Source organism: Vespula pensylvanica, chromosome 7, assembly GCF_014466175.1.
Source record: "Vespula pensylvanica isolate Volc-1 chromosome 7, ASM1446617v1, whole genome shotgun sequence".
In the NCBI taxonomy this organism is placed as follows: Eukaryota; Metazoa; Arthropoda; class Insecta; order Hymenoptera; family Vespidae; genus Vespula; species Vespula pensylvanica.
The window spans coordinates 170,277-193,150 of record NC_057691.1 but is presented as its reverse complement, the minus strand read 5'-3'; the positions used below and the strand labels follow the sequence as shown (position 1 = coordinate 193,150).

The 22,874-nt window shown below is 29.9% G+C and overlaps 1 protein-coding gene across 2 annotated transcripts in view; it reads right to left on the bottom strand.

Moving 5' to 3' along the window:
- LOC122630433 (tachykinins) overlaps positions 1–19,437 on the bottom strand; it is a 43,047-nt gene extending 23,610 nt beyond the window's left edge. For both annotated transcript variants that reach the window (XM_043814919.1, XM_043814920.1), the window contains exon 1: positions 19,400–19,437. In XM_043814919.1, the coding sequence (XP_043670854.1) occupies positions 19,400–19,422 (23 nt within the window). In that variant the 5' untranslated portion in view covers positions 19,423–19,437. The remainder of the gene's footprint in view (positions 1–19,399) is intronic.
- Between the last annotated feature and the right edge of the window lie 3,437 nt (positions 19,438–22,874).

Sequence of the window (22,874 nt, the reverse complement as noted above, 5' to 3'; positions counted from 1 at the left end):
ATGTATGTATGTATGTATGTATGTATGTATGTATGTATGTATGTATATGTACGTATATATATTGTATTTTAAATATTATTAAATATTAATAAACAAACATTATGACGTTCAAACAAAATTTAACGTTCTAATAATATCTAATATTAAACACTAAATATTAAATAAAACGCTAAATCGACTATTCATAAACAGAGAGAAAGAAATTGATTTTTGTTTCAATTATCGATATCATTTAAAAATCATTATTATACTTTTCTGAATCGATTAATTAAAAACTATAAAAATATCCTAAAAGCATTTACGAATAACAGTGTAACGAAGACAGATCATCTATCGTTACGAACTTTATTAGATTTTATTTTATTAATACAGAACTTGCGTGCTGCTTAAGACGTATTCGTCATTCGTAAGAACGGACAGATTGTGATGATGAAAAAAGATGAAAGAAAAGAATTCTGATATCCTGTCCGAATTTCCCGTGAGAGAAAAGATTTTCTGATGGTGATTTATCCGAATTTTTTTCCCTTTATACTTTTTTCCTTTTTCTTTTTATCTTTTTATCCTTTTGGAAAAAAGGAAAGTAATTTCGTTTAATATTAATTTTGTATTATTATGTAATATTAAATTGTTAGATACTATATAATAATATAGGTTAGATTTTTTAATATTACATATTTAAATAAACAAGAGCACTATTTTTATTGAAAATTAAAATAAATGTAAAAATATTATTGTCGTTTATTTGAATATGTCATATTGTATAATATGATGACGAATTCATACATTATTTATTAGCCAATTAAATAAATACAATAAAGGAAAAGAAAGATTCGATCTTTTTCAAAAGTTCTTTTATACGTCTCATTGAGTTGTAAACGCAAAGAAAACAATAGAAAGTTCTGTGTGAAAAGAAAGAAACAATTTCAATTGTTTCCTCTCTTTCTTCTTTTTTTTTTAAACTCTTTCGACCACTCTCATTAAAGAAAGCAAACCTTCTAAACTTTCCATGCGACTAGCAGCCATTTTAAATCGAGCACCGGAACATTAATATTCGTGGACGCGAAGAACTCTATGAAAGTCATAAAACAACAGGAACAAAATTCGCACGTAGTGGAAAGAACAAGTTGTTTGCGGGTACTTGCGTGTTTTGACGAGACTATTAAACGAGACGCTTGATTATTAATAAACGACAATTTCTGTATATTTTTAAACTCATCCCTTATTTTTAATAGGAGAAATAAATTACTCTAGAATTCTAATCTATTTAATATAAACAATTTCTTTAAATTTTTATAGTGTTTATTTTTTATATTTGTATAGTTTATTTAAAAAAAAAACTGTTAATTTTCAAAAGATTTACAAGTCAATTATATAAAAATGATTTTTTCTTCTTTTTTCAAAATGATCTCTAGTTCAGAATTAAAAAATTATTGTCGAAAAACTAAATATATTTCCTTTTTTTTTCTCTGAAAAAAAGCTATGTATTAAATCGATGTTTTTGAAGTGTCATGGTTAAACCCATACAATCTGGATAGTGCAGTGATTGACGAAAATCTCGTGGCAAACACGTTTCCGAATTACGTTGGAAGTCAAGTTGACGATTATCCATTGATTCGAACGTCACCAACAATTTGTTGTACTCGAAATTGATTTCCTTTTTTCTTTTTCTTCTTTTCCTTTTTCCCTTTTCTTTTATTTTTTTTTTATAATACGATAATGACGGAAAGCTTATTATTATTACATACGTACGTGGGTGTGAAACATGAAAAACGATTAATTGAAAATAATTTTTCATCTCGCGTTTATATAATTTACTAAAGAAAATTATTTTATTGATTCTGTAATACACTGCTCTCTTTATTCAGAATTTGTAGAATTTAAAAATAAATGAAGATAAATTATATTATTCCCGTCGAATTAATATAGAGAATATTGCTTATACAAATGTCAAATTAGTTAACAAATAAAAGCAATAAATCATATTCGAAACAAATCTAACAGGTATTTATCTTAAATAACAGAAAATTAACATAAAATTTTTTAAATAATTAAAAGATCAAATTGATGAAATCGTTTAAAACTTCCTTATTTGTACGTACAGATTTTAATAAATATTATTATAATTTACGCTGTGCAATAAGTTATTAAAAGAAATTTGTCCAATCGATTGTATTTATCGCGAGTGCTCGTCGGGATCATACGAACGAACGTTGCTATAATCATCGAAGTTTCATAATTCCGATCAAATATCACATATCTATGATTTCAAAGCTCGATTCATCTGCAATGGTATTAAATTTCCTTTGTATTTTTTTTTTTCTTCGCTCGAAAGATTCTTTATTTAAGAAATCTAAGAATAAATTAAAAAAAAAGAGGAAAAGAATCTCGAAAAATATTATTAAAAAGCAATATGACGTAGAGGACAAATCAACTCAAATTTCTATTGAAGATATTAAAGGACAAATAAACAAAAAGAAAAAGAAAAAAAAAGAAAAGTAATCATTATTTTTCAGACATTTCGAGTCCTGTGTATGTATAAAAAAAATTGTCCCCGGCGGTTACAAATGATGAAGTTATTTACATTTTACAAAGAAATGTCAAATGATTCACCCTCTACAGCTATACATCTCGCTATTTTATGATAAGGAATATCACGTGTTGTCGAGGACAATGACCAAAGGAAAATGAGAAAAATGAGAAACTCCAAGAGTCTGCGCCTCCTTGACGGAAAACATCTAATCTTGAAATTTTACAATTTTCTGGGTCGAGGACTCGGAGAAAGAAAGTAATCAAAGTTTATAGTGATTGTCCTATATTATATTATATCGCATTAAATCTTGCGTGATCACAGACGATTTCAATGTTATTTTCGTATCGTCGAATGTGCCATCGAATGTAGATACATATTTGTCAACTGTTGTGATATTTTAAAGCATGGAAAAATAAAAGCTTAAAAAAAGAAAGAAAGAAGAAAAAGAACATTCGTATAGTTCTCAACATTACGACTGATGATTTATTCTTATTACTACATGATCCACCAACCATACCTAAATAATTTCAAGGAATTTATTTTATGTATATCGTACTTAACGTATCCTACATAAAAGCTTGACCAAATTGATTCAGATGGTAGTTTCCCATGTATTATAATGTCGTCCTATATAGAAAAAGGGTTAATTTTGCAGATAATAGGGAAAAATAACAAAAGAGTAATTAATATAAGATTAGCCCGAAGGAATCGCGATGGAAACAGAGTCCATCGTAAATAAAATCGGACGAGAGGAGCATGAAACAAAAAAAGAAGAAGAAGAAGGAAAAGATAAAGAAGAAGAGAGAGAAAAAGAGAGATACAAAAAATAAATGGAAAAATACTCAACTCGGCTTTTTCTCCTTTGTTGTGAAATTCAAACGAATATGAACGTTCCATTCGAAACTGTTGGAAAAGCTTTAAAGCGGAAGAAGTTGCTTCGAGGCATGATACCACCTCTCTAGTCTCTCACTGCTTTTTTCTCTTTCTTTCGCGAACTTTAAAGACCAGCTGTTTTGTTCTGTTTTTAATCTTTGTATCTCTTATCTTGCGACCTTTGTTATTAAAACGTTGACTCCTAGACGATGACCCTTTTGGGCGTGATCGATACTCGAATTCAGTTAAAACTATTCTTCACAATTATTCTATTATTCTTTTGTCAATTGTCAATTGAACACAATAAAAAAGCAAAATAATACAAAGAACAAATTTAAGGTAGACGTAATTTTTTTTTTCATTTTCGTTAAAAAAGCAAAGAAACGAAGAAGAAAAAGGTAACAAGTATCGCAAAGGTAATCAATTAATTGTCTAATGCTATTTTATTTTTTTTAATTCATAGTTTTATTTAGATTTTCATAAATGTTATTATTAAGGAAATCGAACGAATGTCTTCTTCGTTATCTTCGTACTCGATTTCCGCTATAAAAAATGTTTCGAACTACAATGGATAAAAGGTGTGACGTGTAAATTAGTTACGTGGGTAGCCACAATATTCCTGTGATGTTTTAATAAAGCGCGATATCTATGCGTATCAGTAGCTTAGAAGAACTCGATGGCTTGTCAGATTTACGATGGAGATCATAATTTACAAGCGGTTTATAATTGTTAGAAGGAGAGATGAGATTTATTCGCCTCGTTTTAATGAAAACTTTCATGGAAATATAACGTACTTTAAAATCAACATTATATAGTTTAACTTTAACCTTTAAGTTATCTATCATAGATAAAATTTCGCCCAATACAAATTTTGTTTAAACACCATTAAATGTTATTTGCAACTATTACAAACGATAAAGTTTCTCTCGTTTTCGTATAATATTGAATAATAATAAAGCATTTAATTGTATTCGCTTGATACTATTGATTTTTTAAATAAAAAACTAAATTAAAATTTATCTCATCATAGCATTAACGTGATTTCCTTTGATGATAGCTCTTTAAGTTAAAATATAAAGGTTTTAGGTTAAAACGTAATTCGACAATCCTATTTTCTTTTTCCTTTCACAAACAAACATCGAATAAACGATCAGTAGCTCATTGTTTGGTCATACTGACACGTTACTCGAATTTTCAAATCCTATCGATCAAATTTTACTGCATCTATTATCGTATCATGCATTATTTCATTCTTATCTCTTTGTTATCTCACATACTCATGTTCTCACGATACATTCAAATATCAACTTTTAATAGAATCTTTTGTTTTCTTTTTTCTGATTTGAACAATCAGTCTTACTAATTAAAAGTAATATATCGAATAAATATTTATAAAAAGAGAATAAACAAAATTAGTAAAAAGTCAGAAGCGAAAGAAGGAACGATGAATTCATATAAAATCCTATAATAATTTAAAAATAATTAATTATCTTTTATTCTTTATTGCGAATAAGAAATGTGATGATAAATAGAATATATTTTTCTTTTTATGTTTCTTTGGATCGAGGCTATAAAAAAAAATTAAGATAAAAAAAATCATAAGAAACATAAAGAAAGAAAAAATCATAAAGAATAAAATATATTAAAGGAGAAAATAGACGAAAGTAAAGAATTATAATAAATGCAGAAAAATTCAAAAATAGAGAAAAACTCAAAAATAGAGAAAAAATTATGCAATACAGACAAATATCATAAGCAACTTTTCGATCGTTCAAACTTTTCATTAAAGATTACGTACGTTCATCTTCATTCTCGAAAACAGATATAAAATCTTTGAATTTCGGAGAGCAAAATAAAAGAACGTATAAATTCTTATCACTTAATGAATATTATACTACAGCATATATGCCAACCAATTTCGAAAAAATTTCATAAATTTTAACGTATTAAGAAATAAAAAATTACAAATCATTTTTATAAGATAATTATTTAATAGTAAAAATGTTAATGAATGATACATGAACATAAATACCGAACAGACAGAATAAAATAAAACAAAAAAAAATTACGTTTGACAACGTTATCTGGCAATTCGAGTGATAAGGATTAAATTTGAATGATGAAAATTTTTCAGCAACATAGCAACAAAGGTAAATAAATAATTTCGTACGAATCGAAACTCGGCGCATTTAGAAATCAGAATGATTTTAATCGAAAGTCATATTTCAAAACGTGCGTCGATTCATTAAGGGTTACTTGTCAGGATCTCGACGGATCCCTGTGGGGACAACGAGTGTCGGAGTTGCTCGCGTTGGAAACTCGATTCTCAGTCATAACTGCTTGATTCTAATTTAGCGGCTCCTTCCGCAATTTCACGGCGCAAAATTAAATTGTAAAACTAGAACATCCCGGAGCGCAGGACGCTACACTTATTCTTTGCTTTAAATTTTCTTCTTTTTTCTTTTTTCTCCCTTCTTTTTTCTTTATTTTTTCTTCCTCTTCTTTTTTGATATTTCCCACCGTAATATTATTCACCGACGGTGTCCTCTTAACGCTCACATTTTTTTTAAAAGCTTTCAAAGAGTTTGCTCCTTTATTGAGACCGAATCAAAGCTACCACGGATACTATGCATGGATACAAGGAAAGAAAGGGGAAAGGGATAAAAGAAACTTCTCTCTCTCTCTCTCTCTCTCTCTCTCTCTCTCTCTCTCTCTCTCTCTCTCTCTCTCTCTCTCTCTGTCTCTGTCTCTCTCTCTTTCTCTCTCTCTTTCTCTCTCTCTTCCTCTGTTTCTCTCTCTTTCACTCACTCTCTCTCTATTTCTTCCTTTGTTATTTTTTTTTTCTTTTTTCTTTTTTTCCTTTTTTTTTTCTTTTTTTCTTTTTTTTAATTTGAGTTCATCTCATCGTTACGTTACATATAGTTACGTCTTGATCGTGATAAAAATAATTTGGTTTATGATTCTGATGGGGATCAATATTTATCATATTTATTATTTATAAACACTGTTGTGAATGAAACTCTTGCAATTTAATGGGTCACTTATCACTGTGTATAAAGAGAAAGAGAGAAGAGAGAAAGAGACAGATAAACAGAGAGACAACAAAATAGTGCAAGTGTCATGTGCGTGCGAGAAATGCGTAGGAGGTATTACCGATGTTACCATATATGATTTATGTACGACATTCTCTTCGCGATATAACGTACATAGTAGACTACGCGGTATCTATCTACGACGATTACATTGTAACTCTATTTTCTATGCATGGTCGCCTAAAACTAATTTCCTCTAGCAGCTTTGGCGTTGTGAAAAGGTTATAAGTGCGTTGCCTCTCTTGTTCGTTAGTAACAAATAATGATATTAATAATTATAATAATAATAAGGATTAACATACACCCGCGCGTATACACACACATATGCAGGCACGCACACACACACACATATCTTTCAATCCAGCAATTAAAATTCCAGTTTATCGTAGAGCTTGCTAGAAATTAACGATATGCAATAAAATATCTTAGCAAATTACATTCGTTAATTATTATTGTCTTATACGAATAGTAGTAACATATTCTTTTTCCACGTTAAACACAAACAGTATCGTCCTTCATTGACAATTTTATACTCATTATTTTTTTTCAATGGTAAACGATAAAAAGAAACGCAGAGAGAGAGAGAGAGAGAGAGAGAGAGAGAGAGAGAGAAAGAGAGAGAGAGAGAGAGAGAAAGGGTGGGGAGAAAAAACGATTTAAGTAAAACATCATTAAAAAATTATAGATGATGGTGGGTGGATTAAAATTTTAATTTATTTATTCTTTTTAGATTATATATTATATACTATGTGTGTGTGTATGTATGTATGTATATATATATACATATATATATAATGTATATATGTGTATATATATAGAGAGAGATAAATTATGTATTATATTATATACTATACTTATATATTATTATATCTATGTTTTTATGTACTATTATTCAGTCTAAAAATAATTGCAAAGAAGATATTTTTATCTATTAGTATAACAAGAATCTGAAACAATAAATGCGAAACAGGTTAACTACCAGTTTTGTATTTACGAGAAAACGAGAAAAAGTATGTATAGTGCCAACGAGGTTTGACAAAAAAAAAAATGAGAAAGAAACATTTTAACGATCCTTTGTTCCATCGACTTTTTAGACATGACCACTGGAAGTGTCACACGCAATCACTATAAAATGAAAAGTGTTCGCTCGTTATAAATTTTAATAAAAATGAAATATATTTTTTAATTTTTACAGGTATTGTCAAGTATTTTTAAACAATTTTAGACAATTTTAAATGTGTATATGTTAACTTTTTTTTTATTATATCAATAATTTGATAAAAGTGCTTTAAATTAAACGTTCGAATATTAAAAATTACCGTAATAACCGAGCTAATTGTATTAAAATGGTAAAAGAAACGTATTATTAAACTGAAATGTGAAAATTTATTATAGATATATGATTTCAAAAGAATTAGATATTTTTAAAATAACATTTACATTTTAATACAAACATTTTAATATTAAAATGTGATATGGAGAAGTTGTTGTTATGTCAAATAAATAAAAACAAGATGAGTAAAACTAATGTTTAAAAATTAATAATATTCGTAATAATAAAAATTTTAATTCTTAGTTTTAAAATTGAATAACAAAATCAGAATATAATTGTAATGTATGGTAATCATCCTGATGATAGAATTAAAAATGGATAGTAGGATGCTGAAAGAGGCTGTTAAAAATGAGAAAAAAGCTTTTATATATATTAAATCGAATGCAGAAAACGGATGAGTTGATTTTTACATAAAACTGTGTGTGCGCATACACGCATTGAAAAAAAACGAGGACATTCTTACTGACTTGCGTGAGGAAGATCGTATCAAATAAATAATGAACTATACGTTCTCTCTCTCTCTCTCTCTCTCTCTCCCTCTCTCTCTCTCTCTCTCTCTCTCTCTCTCTCTCCCTCTCTCTTTCTATTGCTATTCCCTTAAATATATGTTTTTACGACAGAATAAAAAGTCACGAAATGATAAATAATCTATCGTTTAAATATAGAGTAATTGACAATGTCAGTCGATACGTCGATTGGTGTAACACAATAGCATAATTGCAAGATTGAGTTATACGATCGATTACATTTCACATACACTCTTTCCAATGAAAGCTAGATGTTAATAAAATTTTATTTTAACATTTAATGTTTAAAATTTGTTTTTAATGTTAATTAACCTCTACAACGCATAAGACCTGTGGGATCACATTCTGATATATTTATATTTCCTAGTTCTTATTTCATCTTTTTTTCGCGAACTTCATTTTTAGTTTATATTCAGAGATTAATGTCTTTTAAAAATATAAATTATTATTTGTTAGTATAGTTATATTATACAGATTACAATATATATATATATATATATATATATATATATATATATATATAGAGTTAAATATTGTTTTCATTTCATTTTATATATTACATTTCAATTTTATATTTTAAAACTTTTAACACACATCGTTTAGAAAAAAGAAAGGACAAAGAGAAATAAAAAAAAGAACACAGGAAACAAATAACTTTCTCCTATTTCTTGCAACTTTTTATCCTTTATTATCCATTATATTTGTCTTTAATCTCGAACGTGAGAGTTTAATGACCTGATAATTTAATTAATAATTAATCGTAAAGATATAAATATATGATTTCATACGAGGAACATTCATCTGAGTTGCATCTAAAAGCCGATTGATAAATCGTAAAATCGAATCATGCGAAAAAGAGAAGAGAAAACGTAAACATATGCCATTCCTATGTCTCTTCCTTAAGCACGGCAAATATATAAAGACTTTTCTCTGTTCAGCACACACATGTATGCATATACACACATACATACCCACCCAATAACCAGACAACTCCTAAGAGAAAATCATCCAAGTCTCTACGTAATACTCGTAAATTATATAGCCGTATTGCCATCCTCGATCGGCGATTTCAACTTCTCGTAATATCATAGAGTGAGACAGCCAAACGGACTATTTTCTTTGTCTCTCTATCTTTTTCTCTCGTACGAACGATAGATTCCGTTTATAAAAGGCGAGAATATTACTCGTAGTCGCGAACGTTTCTGAATCGAAGAGAATACGATGCATCCAAGAGAAATCGATGCGTACAATTTACGAGAAACTCTTCTCTCTATTCCTTTCAACCTTCCCCTTCGACTTTTTTATTCTTTTTTCTTTTCGTTATTTTTTCTTTTTTTTTTATTACCATCTTTCTTTTTCATTTTCTTCATTCTATTTTTTCATTTTTTTTTTTTTAATCGTCCATAATAATATGTGTTTCAATATCCAGAATTTCGGGGATTAACGATTCTCGATATTGCCACGATATTACCGCTAAAATAAAAAGAAATTTCGTTCGAGATCGTAAAGTAATTTACAATCGTAATGACATCTTTATTTCAACCGAGAGAGAAAGGTTCTTATACGCGTCGCATCGTAATATAAACGCGTATACCATCTCCTGGCTTTCGTCGAATTCGATTAAATTCTTTCCAGTTTTTACGCGATGGTATAACCGAATGTTTAATGGAGTCGGTGAATTGTTAACAACAGTAATGTAGCTTTTCATGATTCTGACCAAACGATTAAAAAAAAGAGAGAGAGAGAGAGAGAGAGAGAGAGAGAGAGAGAGAGAGAGATAAGTAAGAAAAAAAATTTGATATCCAATTGTCTCAATTGTGTTACTCTTCGATCTCTTTTGACTTATATTGAAAATCGTGCATTATACATTATAAATATAATATTCTCTTTGCATTTGAAATATTGTTGGAAAAACGATATAAAATTATTTTGAGATAATCAAATAAGTCATTTTCCATGAAACATTTCGCTGCATCTAAGTACTCGTTTCGATCTCTTTCTTGGTTTATCTTTATCTTCTATATTTTACTTCTTTTATTATCGTCATTATTATTCGCGAGAATACAATCGGACTTTTGGATTTTATTCGATTTCTATAACGCATTTCCCGGCATTGTGTTCTCGTCGAATTGTGACGCATAAGGATGACACATCCCTGGCGAAATTCGTTCTCGCATAAATTTACATTTCTCTCTCTCTCTCTCTCTCTCTCTCTCTCTCTCTCTCTCTCTCTCATTCCCTATTTTATCCTCGACAACCGAAACCTTTCGATAACGCGCCTACGCTCCGATTACATACGTAATTGCGCATTTTACCAATCGATTTGAGTCTATCTTCTTTATTTTCTTTTTTCTTTTCTTTTTTATTTGCCTTCTTTTTCCTCTCTTTCTTTTACTCCAGTAAGTCATTAAAGTCAAGAGAGAAAGGGGGGAAAAAATATCGTTTATACTCAAGTTGATCGTTTTTTAATAAAAAACAAGATTATTTTACGAAATCAATAGAAGTTCTCTCCGCGTAACAGGTAATGAATGAAGAAATTAATCGGGAGTTAATTGATGGATTTTCGAAATCTCCTTCACTTCGTTAACTTTTTTGAAATTTTTCATGGTAGAAATAAAAAAACGTTCGTCAAAATGAAGGGACGTATTGAAATATTCGAAACGAGATTTGTTTAAATATTTGAAATACTTCCTTTACGAGACACGGTACCGTGCAACCTAAGCCGATCGATGTGGACAAAGAGAGAAAGAAAGAGAGATAGAGAAAGAGATTTAAATATTCTACAAAAGAGAAAAAAGAAAAAAAAGAAAAAAAGCAAAAGAAAAAGTTGAAAGAATCCATCAGTGAATTTTCTTTCACCCTCTTTCTTTTTTATTCTTTAATAAGTGTATCTCTTAGATTCTTTCTTCAAAAACTGATGAATCGTGTAAAAAATGAGTTCTTTTAAAGGACCTTCGTCAAAGATAAAGATAAGAGAAGAAATGTGTATTGCACGAGAAACAATGCGCAATAAGTGAAAGCAAATATATAATTCATGAGAAAAAAGAGAAAGAGAGACACAAACGAAAAGCAATCACGGGATTACAATTTGTGATCAATGGTATCAAAAAGTTATAATAAATTTATCTCACGTGGTGCACCTAGATAGACAATCTTATCTTGCGTTTATCGTACAACACGTGAACTCATGAACGAGTTTAATACATCGGTGTATCATAGGGATCATCAACATGTGAACTCGTGAACGAGTTTAATACATTGGCGAAGTCCATTAAAACTGATTTAATCAACAGTTGCGGTAACGTATATGAAGCCTCCCGTTCTTACTGTTATGAGATTCCTATCCAATCCTACAGGATCAATAATTACTTTTGTGTTAGATACTCGTCGAACGTTTCAAGTATTATAAATTCTCCAAGTCGTTTTAATAAACTTATCAGCATACACATGCTCCACGATTGTGCTTTATTTCACAAATGAGTTATTATCAAAACGGTAGAAAATGATAGTTATTTTATCTATAAATATTTAATGCAACTAATACCTATCATTAGATATATTTTGTATTATGAAGCATGTATTAAAAATGTCTATTCGTTATTTAAAATAAAGTACATATTCTTGTTAAGGATTAAAGAGGTATCTTGTAATTTGGGCTTTTCTAAATAGCAAACACCTTTCTTTCTTGTAAATAGTGAACTCCTTTTATTATTGTCATTTCAATGCGCATTTCTTTTATTACACGTAACCTTCTCGAAGCTATTCTATTAACGTACTTAGAAAGTTGATTACACCCATGCAATAAACGATTACCAACCAATTACCGTTTGGATTGGCTGCTGGTTAGTAGCAATGAGAAAACTTGGCTCCTGCTTACTACGATTACAGGTTAAGAGCCTAGAAATTGTATTTACCTACAGAGGTTGAGCTTGGGTCTGGCCTTAATCCACGATTTCCTACGTAAATTTCTAACGAACTTCCAATTAGTATCCTCCTCGTTTTATCGCAAAATGGTGACTCTAATTATCACAATAAAAAAAAGAAAAAGAAACAGAGATCGGTATGTATATGTTTATATAGATTGATAAAAACAAAGAAAAAAAAAGAGAAAAAACAAGAAAAAAGCTTAAAACAGTTCGGAACAGCTCGATATGCATTCGATGATCTTAAAATTTCATTCCCGAACATATAGGTATCTATATCTCTTTTTTTGCATGTATACTTACACGTATATGTACATAAATAAATACAAAATAAAGTACTATAAAATTTTTAACATGCTCGTCAAATGACAAAACCATCGTTTTCATTGCACGATCATGGAAAAAAAAAAAAAGAAAAAATATCGTACGAAAGGTATATCACATTCTGAAACAAATCAATAAAATTGCTAGTAAGGTGCAAATACGGAAATGGAATACAAATCGCAAATCGTTCGATAGTTTTTCTAATTAATATTTAATACATTTTCTAAAATTGTTTCACGAAAAGAAAACAAAATTAGACAAGAATCTTTGGAATATGCATATGTATTATATATAAACGTATTACCCCTTAACATCGTGTCTTTATTTATTTATAAAAAAAAGCGATCCTTGAATATGTCGACTATGTCTCTCGTTGGTTTCACAAAAGCTAGTGATATTTCATCTCCTACCGCGTTGAAATCTCCTACTGGCGACCATTTCAAGATACGACCTCCGCCATTTTTCACACTGGATTGAGACCTTCCAACTGGTCAGCAATTCTCTGATATAAAAAGCACGTTTTTTCATATGACTTTTAATATTATCACGTCCGATTTGCCTTACCGATTTAACGTAGGATTTATTTTTCGTTTCATTCGAGTCGTTTGTCATTTTTAAAATGGTTTCTCTTATACATTCTCTTTTCTTCCTGTTTGTTCTTCCTTTTTCTTCTTCTTTCTCTTTTTTTTTTTTTTGCACGACAAATATAAAAATTATAATCGCATAATGAAGTTGAAAAAGTATTTTGCTAATATATTCGAGTAAATTATTTTACAATTTCTTTTATCGAAATATTTAATCAAAACTCGATCAATATATTGATCTAACATATTTCATAACTTTTTGATGAAAAAATGTGTGAGAATACATCGTCACACTTTTAATACTCAACTTGATCGAAAATATACTTTTAAATCTTTTAAATGTCACAAAAGAAATTTTAAACAGAATTTAAATAAAGTTTGCAAAATTGAGTGTCAATCACCGGTGACCACGATGACCACGATTCAAACATGTTAAATGATGAAATCATCATGGAAATGAGGAAATTACGAAGTTAATATTTTTCTTAATCGCTTGCTTGCATTCACGTATATGTGCGCGTGTATATGTATATAAAAATGTATAGGTGTTCTTTAAACCACTGACGTAACACCACGAAATGGGAGATACGTATGTTTCTATGCTAGAGACTTTAAAGTACACATGCATATATACATATATATATATATATATATATATATATATATATATATATATATATATAAAGAAGAAAGAAACGCGCAAGCTCCTTTGAATAAACCAAGCTACGATGCACTTCTTAAGTTAAAATTCCTTAAAGCTTCACTAAAGAAAACTTTATTCCATGCGCGAAGAGATTCGAGGATTATCTCAAATATAATCACGACTGAATAATTCGAGTTCTCTCGTTTACTCTTAATTCGAATCGAACCAACGAACGAACGAACGAACGAACGAACGAACGAACGAACGAATGAAATTACTCGCATTTTAACAAATTTTGTCAAAGTTTCTAGAGAAATATTAATGAACAAATAGGATCTTTAAAAGAACAAGATTCGTTTGAAAATATCGAACTCTATGTGAGTAATAACGTCTGGTAGAGAAAGTACATTACTTTTTGAGTGTATCAATGCTTTTAGTGAAAAGTATATTAGACTCGAGCATTTCGAAATTGTATTAACCAATACATTTCAACGTGGCTTTTAGATCTCTTTGTTTCTTTCGTATTAATTTCAAAATAAAAAGATTCTATTTTTCTTCTTGCACGTTATATCATAGATCAAAACGAAATATTACATTTATATTGATCGAATATCTTCCATTCAAATTACATGTTTCATTCATTTAATTGTCATAAATATATTTGATGAAATTATTGAAATGAATGAAAAGAACAAAATTTCTTTCTTTCTTTCTTTCTTTTTTCTTTTTTATACCATTTCTCTTAAATATCTTCTATTCATCCTATGTATCGCATAACGATACCCGATAATACAAAATGAGATATTTCCGTGGTTGGACGAAGCTTTATATTTCCGAATGATATGCCAGGATATTCAGGTTTCCTTTGTGAAATCTCTTTTTTTCGTGCGAATCCATCGTACGTCGTATTTCCCTCTTTGCTAGAATGATTTATGAAATTGACGTGTGAACCCTTCAAAGATCTTTCCTCTTTAGCCCTACATAAATCCCTTTCAGCGTTTAGTTCTCAAGTATGTTAATGCATCACACGCAAGCGCATAAATGCGTATAACTTATTACTAACGATTTTTAAACGTTTCTCGGATGATCAATTGAAGTGATAAATACAAATTTTCATTGAACATGGAATATTTAAGAATGATATAATAAATTCGTTATTACCGTTATCATCAATCGATAATGTCCTGTAAAAAAATCGCCTCGCTTTTTATAATTTCTCCCAATTAAAAAAAAAAAAAGGGAAAAATGAAGAAAATAGCTTACCATATTATCTCTCAATTCAAATAAAAAAAAGAAAAAGAAAAAATAGCGTAGTATAATAAAGTAAATATCACACCATAGAGATAATAGAGTATTACCTAATTACGAATTTATAATTGAGAATTAAAAATCGTTACATATACGTTATATCGCACGATGAACAACGTAAAACATTCAGAAATTACAATTCTACGATCGTATGCATTCAAGAATTAATAAAAATAATTAATAATAAGATAAAAACGCAGACTTAGAGGAAAAGCAAAAGAAAAAATATCGAAATGCTTCGAATTATGAAGTAGTCCGTGCATATGTCGACTCGTACTACTTCGTTGTCGGTTTATCGATTCTAGTTTTACAGGACGGCATATATGAACGAACGAACGAACGAACGAACGAACGAACAAACGAACGAACGAACGTACGAACGTACGAACGTACGAACGTACGAACGAAGCGACGAATCGACGTATGTAATATCGTTAAAAATATCGAATCTGACATTCGTCAGTTCTTCTTCCGAGCTTGCCATCTCTGTCACGCATATATAACAGTTCCAATAGGAACGAAGAAAGCAAGACGATGAGACGTTCAACAAGTGTACTACTATCGTGTCGCGTGTTCTGTCTCATTGTTTCTAACATCTTAGTCTACGATCGTATACGTTTCAAAGTTACGATAAGTAACGTTCTTCCTTTGAAAGGAATCCTGTTATTTTTTTAATAAAACGAATTGTTACGTTTATGTGTTATTGAAAATATGAAACAAAATTATTAAACGTGATAATTTATTTCCCTTTTGTCTGGACATAATTATATAGAGATAAAACGAATTTCAACATTAAAGTTGAAATAAAATTATAATAGAAATACTTAAGTACGTACACTTACTTTCTAACTTTCTGAATTTAGAATTGTTAAATAGAAATGTTGTTAAATAGAAACGGTGACGTACTTAGAAAATCTTGAGTATGCGTCTTGCTTTTTGAAAGTGTGTATTAGAGCGAAAAAAATATCAAAGTGAATTAGTTCGTCCTGTTTTCTCGACTATCGGCTAAAGTTATAAATAATAAATATTAGAAAATTAAATAAAGTGAAATACAAAAAAAAGATTAAGACGAAACGCAATGATTAAAACGAAATGATTCACAACGAATCGGAAAGGAAAGTTTGCGATTAACGTAATTTTTTGTTTGAAATTGAACATTGAAATTAGAGATATCTCTATTCTTAATTCGTTAACCAACAAAGCTTCCTTTCGAAAGTTTCATGGCCAATTTTACGAGACTTATGGGAAAAGGGAAAAGACGAATAAAAAAACGAACAATGGTACGTATGGCAAGTGATACGAGTTGACGTTATCTCAGACTAATACGAGCTCGAGACGATCATCGAGACTGCTTACAATTATTATTTTTTTCTTTTCCATTAACGTTGATGTCATCGCTTGCCAACTAACTTGCTATGTCCTTTCCCTCGAGAGAAAAGAACTTTAGCCGTTGGCGTTAATAAAATTGTCGTTGAACGTTTATTTAGTTCGAAAATTCAATGAAAATTTTGCTTCAATAGAAGAGAGAGACAGAGATAAGGATATCTGAGTTAATTGGGAGAATATGTCGGCATTAACTATATTACAAGATAAGATAACATCAGACCAAGAAGATATCTTTTTCTTCAGCGTTCAGAAAAAGAAATATCTAACCGAAAGAAAAGCACGTCACCAGAGGTTCTTATATTTCTTGAAAAGTATATACGAATGTTCTTGAGACATGCACGAAGAATGGACGATGTAGTCAGTGTACCTTGACATCAAGAACGAATAGAATTTATTCAGTTTCGCTTGACTTTAGAGATCAGAATGCTAGGCATTCTTTTCTTTTTTTTTTTTCCTGTTGTAAACAGGACAACATTACGTTAATAGTTCAGTTAAAATATTAAACGAGGTTGTATATCTTCCTGACAGGATGAAATATAAAATATAAACATAAATTTAGGTATAATGTGATTGCTTTGAGTTATTTATCTAAAGCAAACAACAAATAACTTGATACCAATGAAATATTAAAATGATTAGATAATTAAAATTTTTCGTTTTCGTTTATTCGAAAATCTATATTCGAAAATCTATATTCTATTAAAATATATGATTTTTTCGTAAATTAATATCGACAGAAACTACAAAAACGTTTTCACATCTTTGTACAATGAAAATTTGAAAAGGATTATTTTTCGATCGATCACTTCGTAGACATAATTCAAATATGATTCTTTAAAGCGAACGCTTCTGCTTTTTTCTTCTTTTTATTTATTCTTTTTTTTTTTGTTTTCATTTTCTCATGCATCCTATATCCAATCTCGTAGCAACTTTATTTAAAATACACCTAGTAGTATTAAATATTCTTCAAAATAAGAATAAGAAAAACGAACATTTTTTCGAGCGAAAAACCTCACGTGCTATCGCAAATAAACGGTTTACAATTAGTAAGTAAAAGGAGTGCAGAATTAAAAGTAGTAGTGGTGATTGTGGTCTCTACATTAATGTTGAGAGAAAGAAAAGCAAGACTGTGTATGAGAGAAAGATAAATATCGTTTCGTCTGGTGCTTTGTAGGTTCGTGCGGCAAACACAACGATCGACTGGTGCATATATGTAAATGACGAAAAAAGTCAAGTCGAAGAAGAATTCTCCAAAGTATGTAAAAAGATAAATTGTAAATACATATAAATAATAAATGAATACATACAAAGTTCCTTTCGTTTTTGAAATAAGTCAACTAGTTATTTATTTTTTTTATTTTTCATCATATATAGTAAAATAAAACGGAGATTATAAACCATTTAAAATAATGACTTATGATTTTATTATATATATATATATATATAATAATTTATAAATAATTTAATATGAAATAATTGTTTTGAAAAATACCTAACAAAGTTAAGTGTTAGTTTTTCAAAGGCACACGCCGTTAATATTCTTTATTGATCATCTCAAAACTTGTAGACAAAAAATGAAATACAATTGTAACTAATGAAAAGAACGTCTAGTAAAAAGTCCATTTTTCTAAGAAACGACACGAACGATCTTTTGAATCGTCACGAACGATCAGCGGCAGCTAATATTAGCGAGCTAATGCTAATAATCAACTAATCCTGATATTAGCCGACTTTCTTATTCGTTAGACGTCTTTGTCGAAACGAACTTGCGTCAGAAATGAAAAAAAATGGAAGATGCATAATAAGAGAAAGAGAGAACAAACGTAAAAGGCAAAAGAACTCGTTGATCCGTGAAAATACGGAATATTCCGATATTCGTACTGCAGTAAAGATTTTACGCAACGATGATTTTTTGATCGCCTATCGTGAATAATCGGGAAATGAGAAGAGTGTAAAAAAAGAAAAAGAGAAGAATGTATGCTTCATTTTTTCGGTGTTTCATCTATAAAAAAAACTTTTGTCAATGATTTAAAAAAAGAACCATCAACAAACAACTATTACACCAGCGAGTACAGTGAACAAATTCAATCTAAAATTGTTAATTAAAATTTAAGAAATATTAGGTTCTAATAAATATTTCATATAATATCTAATAATTCACATAATAATTAAAAAGTTTTCATTCATTTCTTATAAATCATTTATTTTAAATGATTCGTAATACATTTTTCATAAAAGGAACAAGGGATTAAAAGAAAAAGGAACGTTTACAGATAATGATTAAATAGAACTATAGTCTCAATTTAAATGTATCGATCTATAAGACCTTTTTTTTATTCGAGTTATCTAGCTCATTTCTACAAATTACCTCTAATTGCTGTTTAATCATTCCTATTATCAGTATACCATTCTTCATGCAAATGAAGAAATCGAAAAATTTAAATTACAAGACGAAAAAGAGAGAAAGAGAGAGAGAGAGAGAGAGAACAACAACTAAAAGATGAAAGATAGAAAAGACTTAATTAAATCATTTTTAATTGAAAAATACGATTTTGTTCTTTTTTCTTCTTTCGTAAGAAATTTCAGCGATTCTCTTTTGTTCTTTTTAATTTTTCTTTTGTTTTTGTTTTTTATTTTTATTTTCTTGTTTAATAAATCGACAAAATTATACTTCGAAAATATTTTCATCGTTGGCTTTTTAGATCCTGAAGGGAAAGTTGATTGGACCAACACGAGTTTACATGGCCGCCGGTGGATGGAAGGTAGGACGATTAATTTCGAACACGGACTGGATAGGAAGTTATATTCCGTGGAAGCGTTGACATACATAAATTTATCGCAATATCATCCGTGCGTCTAACTGAAAACATTCTTACCGTGGGGGTGGCAACGAAACCATCGGCCAACCAGCTGTGCGAATATGACATACTCCTCCTTTCTCTCTCTCTCTTTTCGATCAAGTTAGTTACGCTGTTTCTCGAAACAATAAGAACAATGGTTAAAAGTTAGACAACAATAGACTATCTATCAAACGGCTTGAAATCTGGAAGTTAAATCACTTGGGGAAACCTAACGAAAACTTTCACATGAGATACATACATATATCTTCAGGTCAATGTCATACGTAGAAAATTGGAAACGTTTTCTATCCATTATTTTAATCATGATTTAATAAAAGTATAGAATTAATAATATCGATCGTAATTTTTACAGATTAATAAGTCGTTAACTCGATACTTCGATACCCAATTTCATTATTTCTGATTTGATTAGAAGAATAATTAAAAAGTAAGGCTACAGGGGTTAATAAATAAGTCATATTCAATCAAAGTCAAAAGTTTAAAAGTTGGTCGGTGCGATTACTATTTGTAGAAATTAGATTTCTACAAATTTTTCTTCCATTATCTTTAATTTTATTAAAGAAATAATTAAATAGTGAGGCTACAAGAATTAATAAATAAATTATATTCGATCAAAATAAAAAATTGATAATGAAAAATTAATTGATGAAATTAATATTTAATATAAAAATTAGACTTTTTCAAATTTTTCTTTCATTATTTCTAATTTGATTAGAAGAATAATTATAGAGTAAGGTTATACGAAGTTAATAAATAAATTATACTCGATCAAGATGAAAAATTGAAAAATTAACTAGTGCAATTAATATCTGTAGAAATTAAATTTCCTTCTTAAAGATGATTTTCCTTTACGATTCAATCAAAAATAAACAAACCATTATATCGGTATATCGATCAATAATTGCGATTTTAGTGAACCACCGGCTGCCTCTCTTTTCGTTGCACCTACTTTCTGATACCGTTGGAGTGCCTGTTGCTTCACCGCGATTCGATCGATTATCCGGTAGGAAACCGAAGCTTTCCGTGATACCGTTAAAATCGCATTTTAACGGATGATAAAACTCGTTATTATATAACGAACGTGCTCAATGTTTTTTACAATTTGTTTAATGTAACAAACGCCATTTATTTAAAATCATTCCAAAAGTGATATTTGAGGGAAAATCCGACAATTTGCTTTCGCATTTAAAATATTAAATAATCCAACGCTTTGCTCCGTTCTCATTCAAACGATTCCTTTCATCAAATAAACTTTATTTCGATCGTTGTATCGAGGCCAGTGCCGCGATATCCCGTTTTCTCGCATGTCAAGTATTTTCTTATTTTATTCTTATTTACTTCAAAGAAATAAAAAGTTTTCATTTCATTTACGTGTAATCTTTTTTCACGTCAAAATACTTTTTGCATTTCCGTTTTTATTTACGTTTTATATCAAACTCGACTCAAAAAAAAAGCTCGTGTTACGAAAAAAAGGAAAAACAAAAATATATGTATGTACGCGCGCGCGCGCGCGCGCGCGTGTGTGTGTGTGTGTGTGTGTGTGTGTGTACATTTTTAACGTCTAACGATAATACCACAAATGGATAATTTTTTGTAATAGACGATCTAGCAATAAACGTGCTACGATGCTACAAATTCGATAATTATTCTATTACGGTCGCTCATTATAGTTATATATTACAGTATATATCTATAATGATAGGACACTTACGATCCAATCGAATAATCGAATACGAATAAAAGATCGTACTGATCATTAATGCCAAATTTGTTGTTGGCTAACCGATTCATATAATTAAACACCAATGTATATTATAATAACGTTCATCGGTTGACCCGATCTCTGCACACTCTACTGAATTTTTCTTTACACCTTTTTAACGCCCCTAATCGATATTTTTGTCATAACGTTTCTACGCTAACAATTGAATCTTTTCTTTTTTTTTTTTTTTTACTTTTTACTTTCTCTTCCCTTAATTCTTAATTTAACCATTCAAAAATTCAATGATAAAAAAAATTTTAACTTGAAATTAAATTTACCTTTCGATGTTAAAAAGTAGAAGAAGCAAAAGTCTCTCGCCAAAATTTATTTCCTTCCTTCCTTCCTTCCTTCCTTCTCTCAAATATTTTCTCGAGCAATCCTGTCCTCTTCTTCTCTGATTAAACTTGATAAAAATGACGATGACTATAACGATGTACCTTCGACCAGAGTACGAAGATGTCCCGTTCGTTGTCCTCGAAGTTGAGACGAACTCGAGCCGACGGACAGTGTTGAACTGACGCTCCGCGTGCTTCAACCTATACATAGGATGGTGGCGCGGTGACGTCACCAAGACGAACCAATCAGAACTTTGAATTGTGGGAAGATGAGGGTGGGAGGTGGAGTAGCCGTGTTACGTTCTTTCTCACCCCTTACTTCCTTTCTCCTCCGTGTAACTTCGACTTTCAGAGTACTCAGAGTACTTGAGCGCACCTGGATGATTGTCGTCATCTTCCTCTTCTTCTTACCTATCTTGTTCACTCTTCCACATGGTAAAACGAATAATCGAACATTCACCATTTCTTATTACCGATCATTGACGTCATCTATGACATCTATCTCTTAGTTCACAATAAAAAATTTAAACGTTTCTTTATTAAATTTAATGTTGTCTTTCCCTTTTTTTTATTTTCTTTTTTTTTTTTTTTAACTATATAAAAAAAGAAAGACCGTGAAAGCTATACTTACTTATTTGTGTACATGATTATATTAGTAAATCGATAGCATTTTTCTTCGAAATTTCAATCAATCAGAATTCCAATCAAAGAATATTAATTCTGGGAATTTGATCGAATTCCAAGAAATATTTCACATTACATTTTTTGAAGATTATAATGCAATAAATAATCTTTTCTCTCGCTCTTTCTCTCTCTCTCTCCCTCTCTCTCCCTCTCTTTGATCAAAGCAAGAGGTATGTACCAATAGAAATTTGTACCATGCTTTACGTATGATTGTCTCATGAAAAAAGAAAAGCATTTGAAAAGAAGGAGAGAGGGTGGGAGATAAAAAACAGAGATAAGCACAGGTCGTGTTACATTCGTTACGGCAATTTGTCTAACCATTAGTCTTGATATCGTGTTGAAAAAAATTTGTCGAGGGTCCTGAATTTACGCCTACCAAGTAATGTATATATTACGTGTATGTTTGTATAATCTGTTTGACGTTACAACATTCTCGCATTAACGAACATGTTTAAGCCGGTTGTCGGAGTGTCGATACTCATAGATAAAAACTTGCTGGTCGAAACATGAGAATATGGTGATAGGAAAAAAGTGATGACCATAAAATCACGTTACTTTTGTTGTTCGATTCTTTTCAATAGAAGACAAAGGGAACGTGGCTTGGTTTTGACTTGTTATCGAAAAAACCTATTGTCTCTCTCTCCCTCTTTCTCTTTCACTCTCTCTCACTCTCTCTCTCTCTCTCTCTCTCTCTCTCTCTCTGTCTACC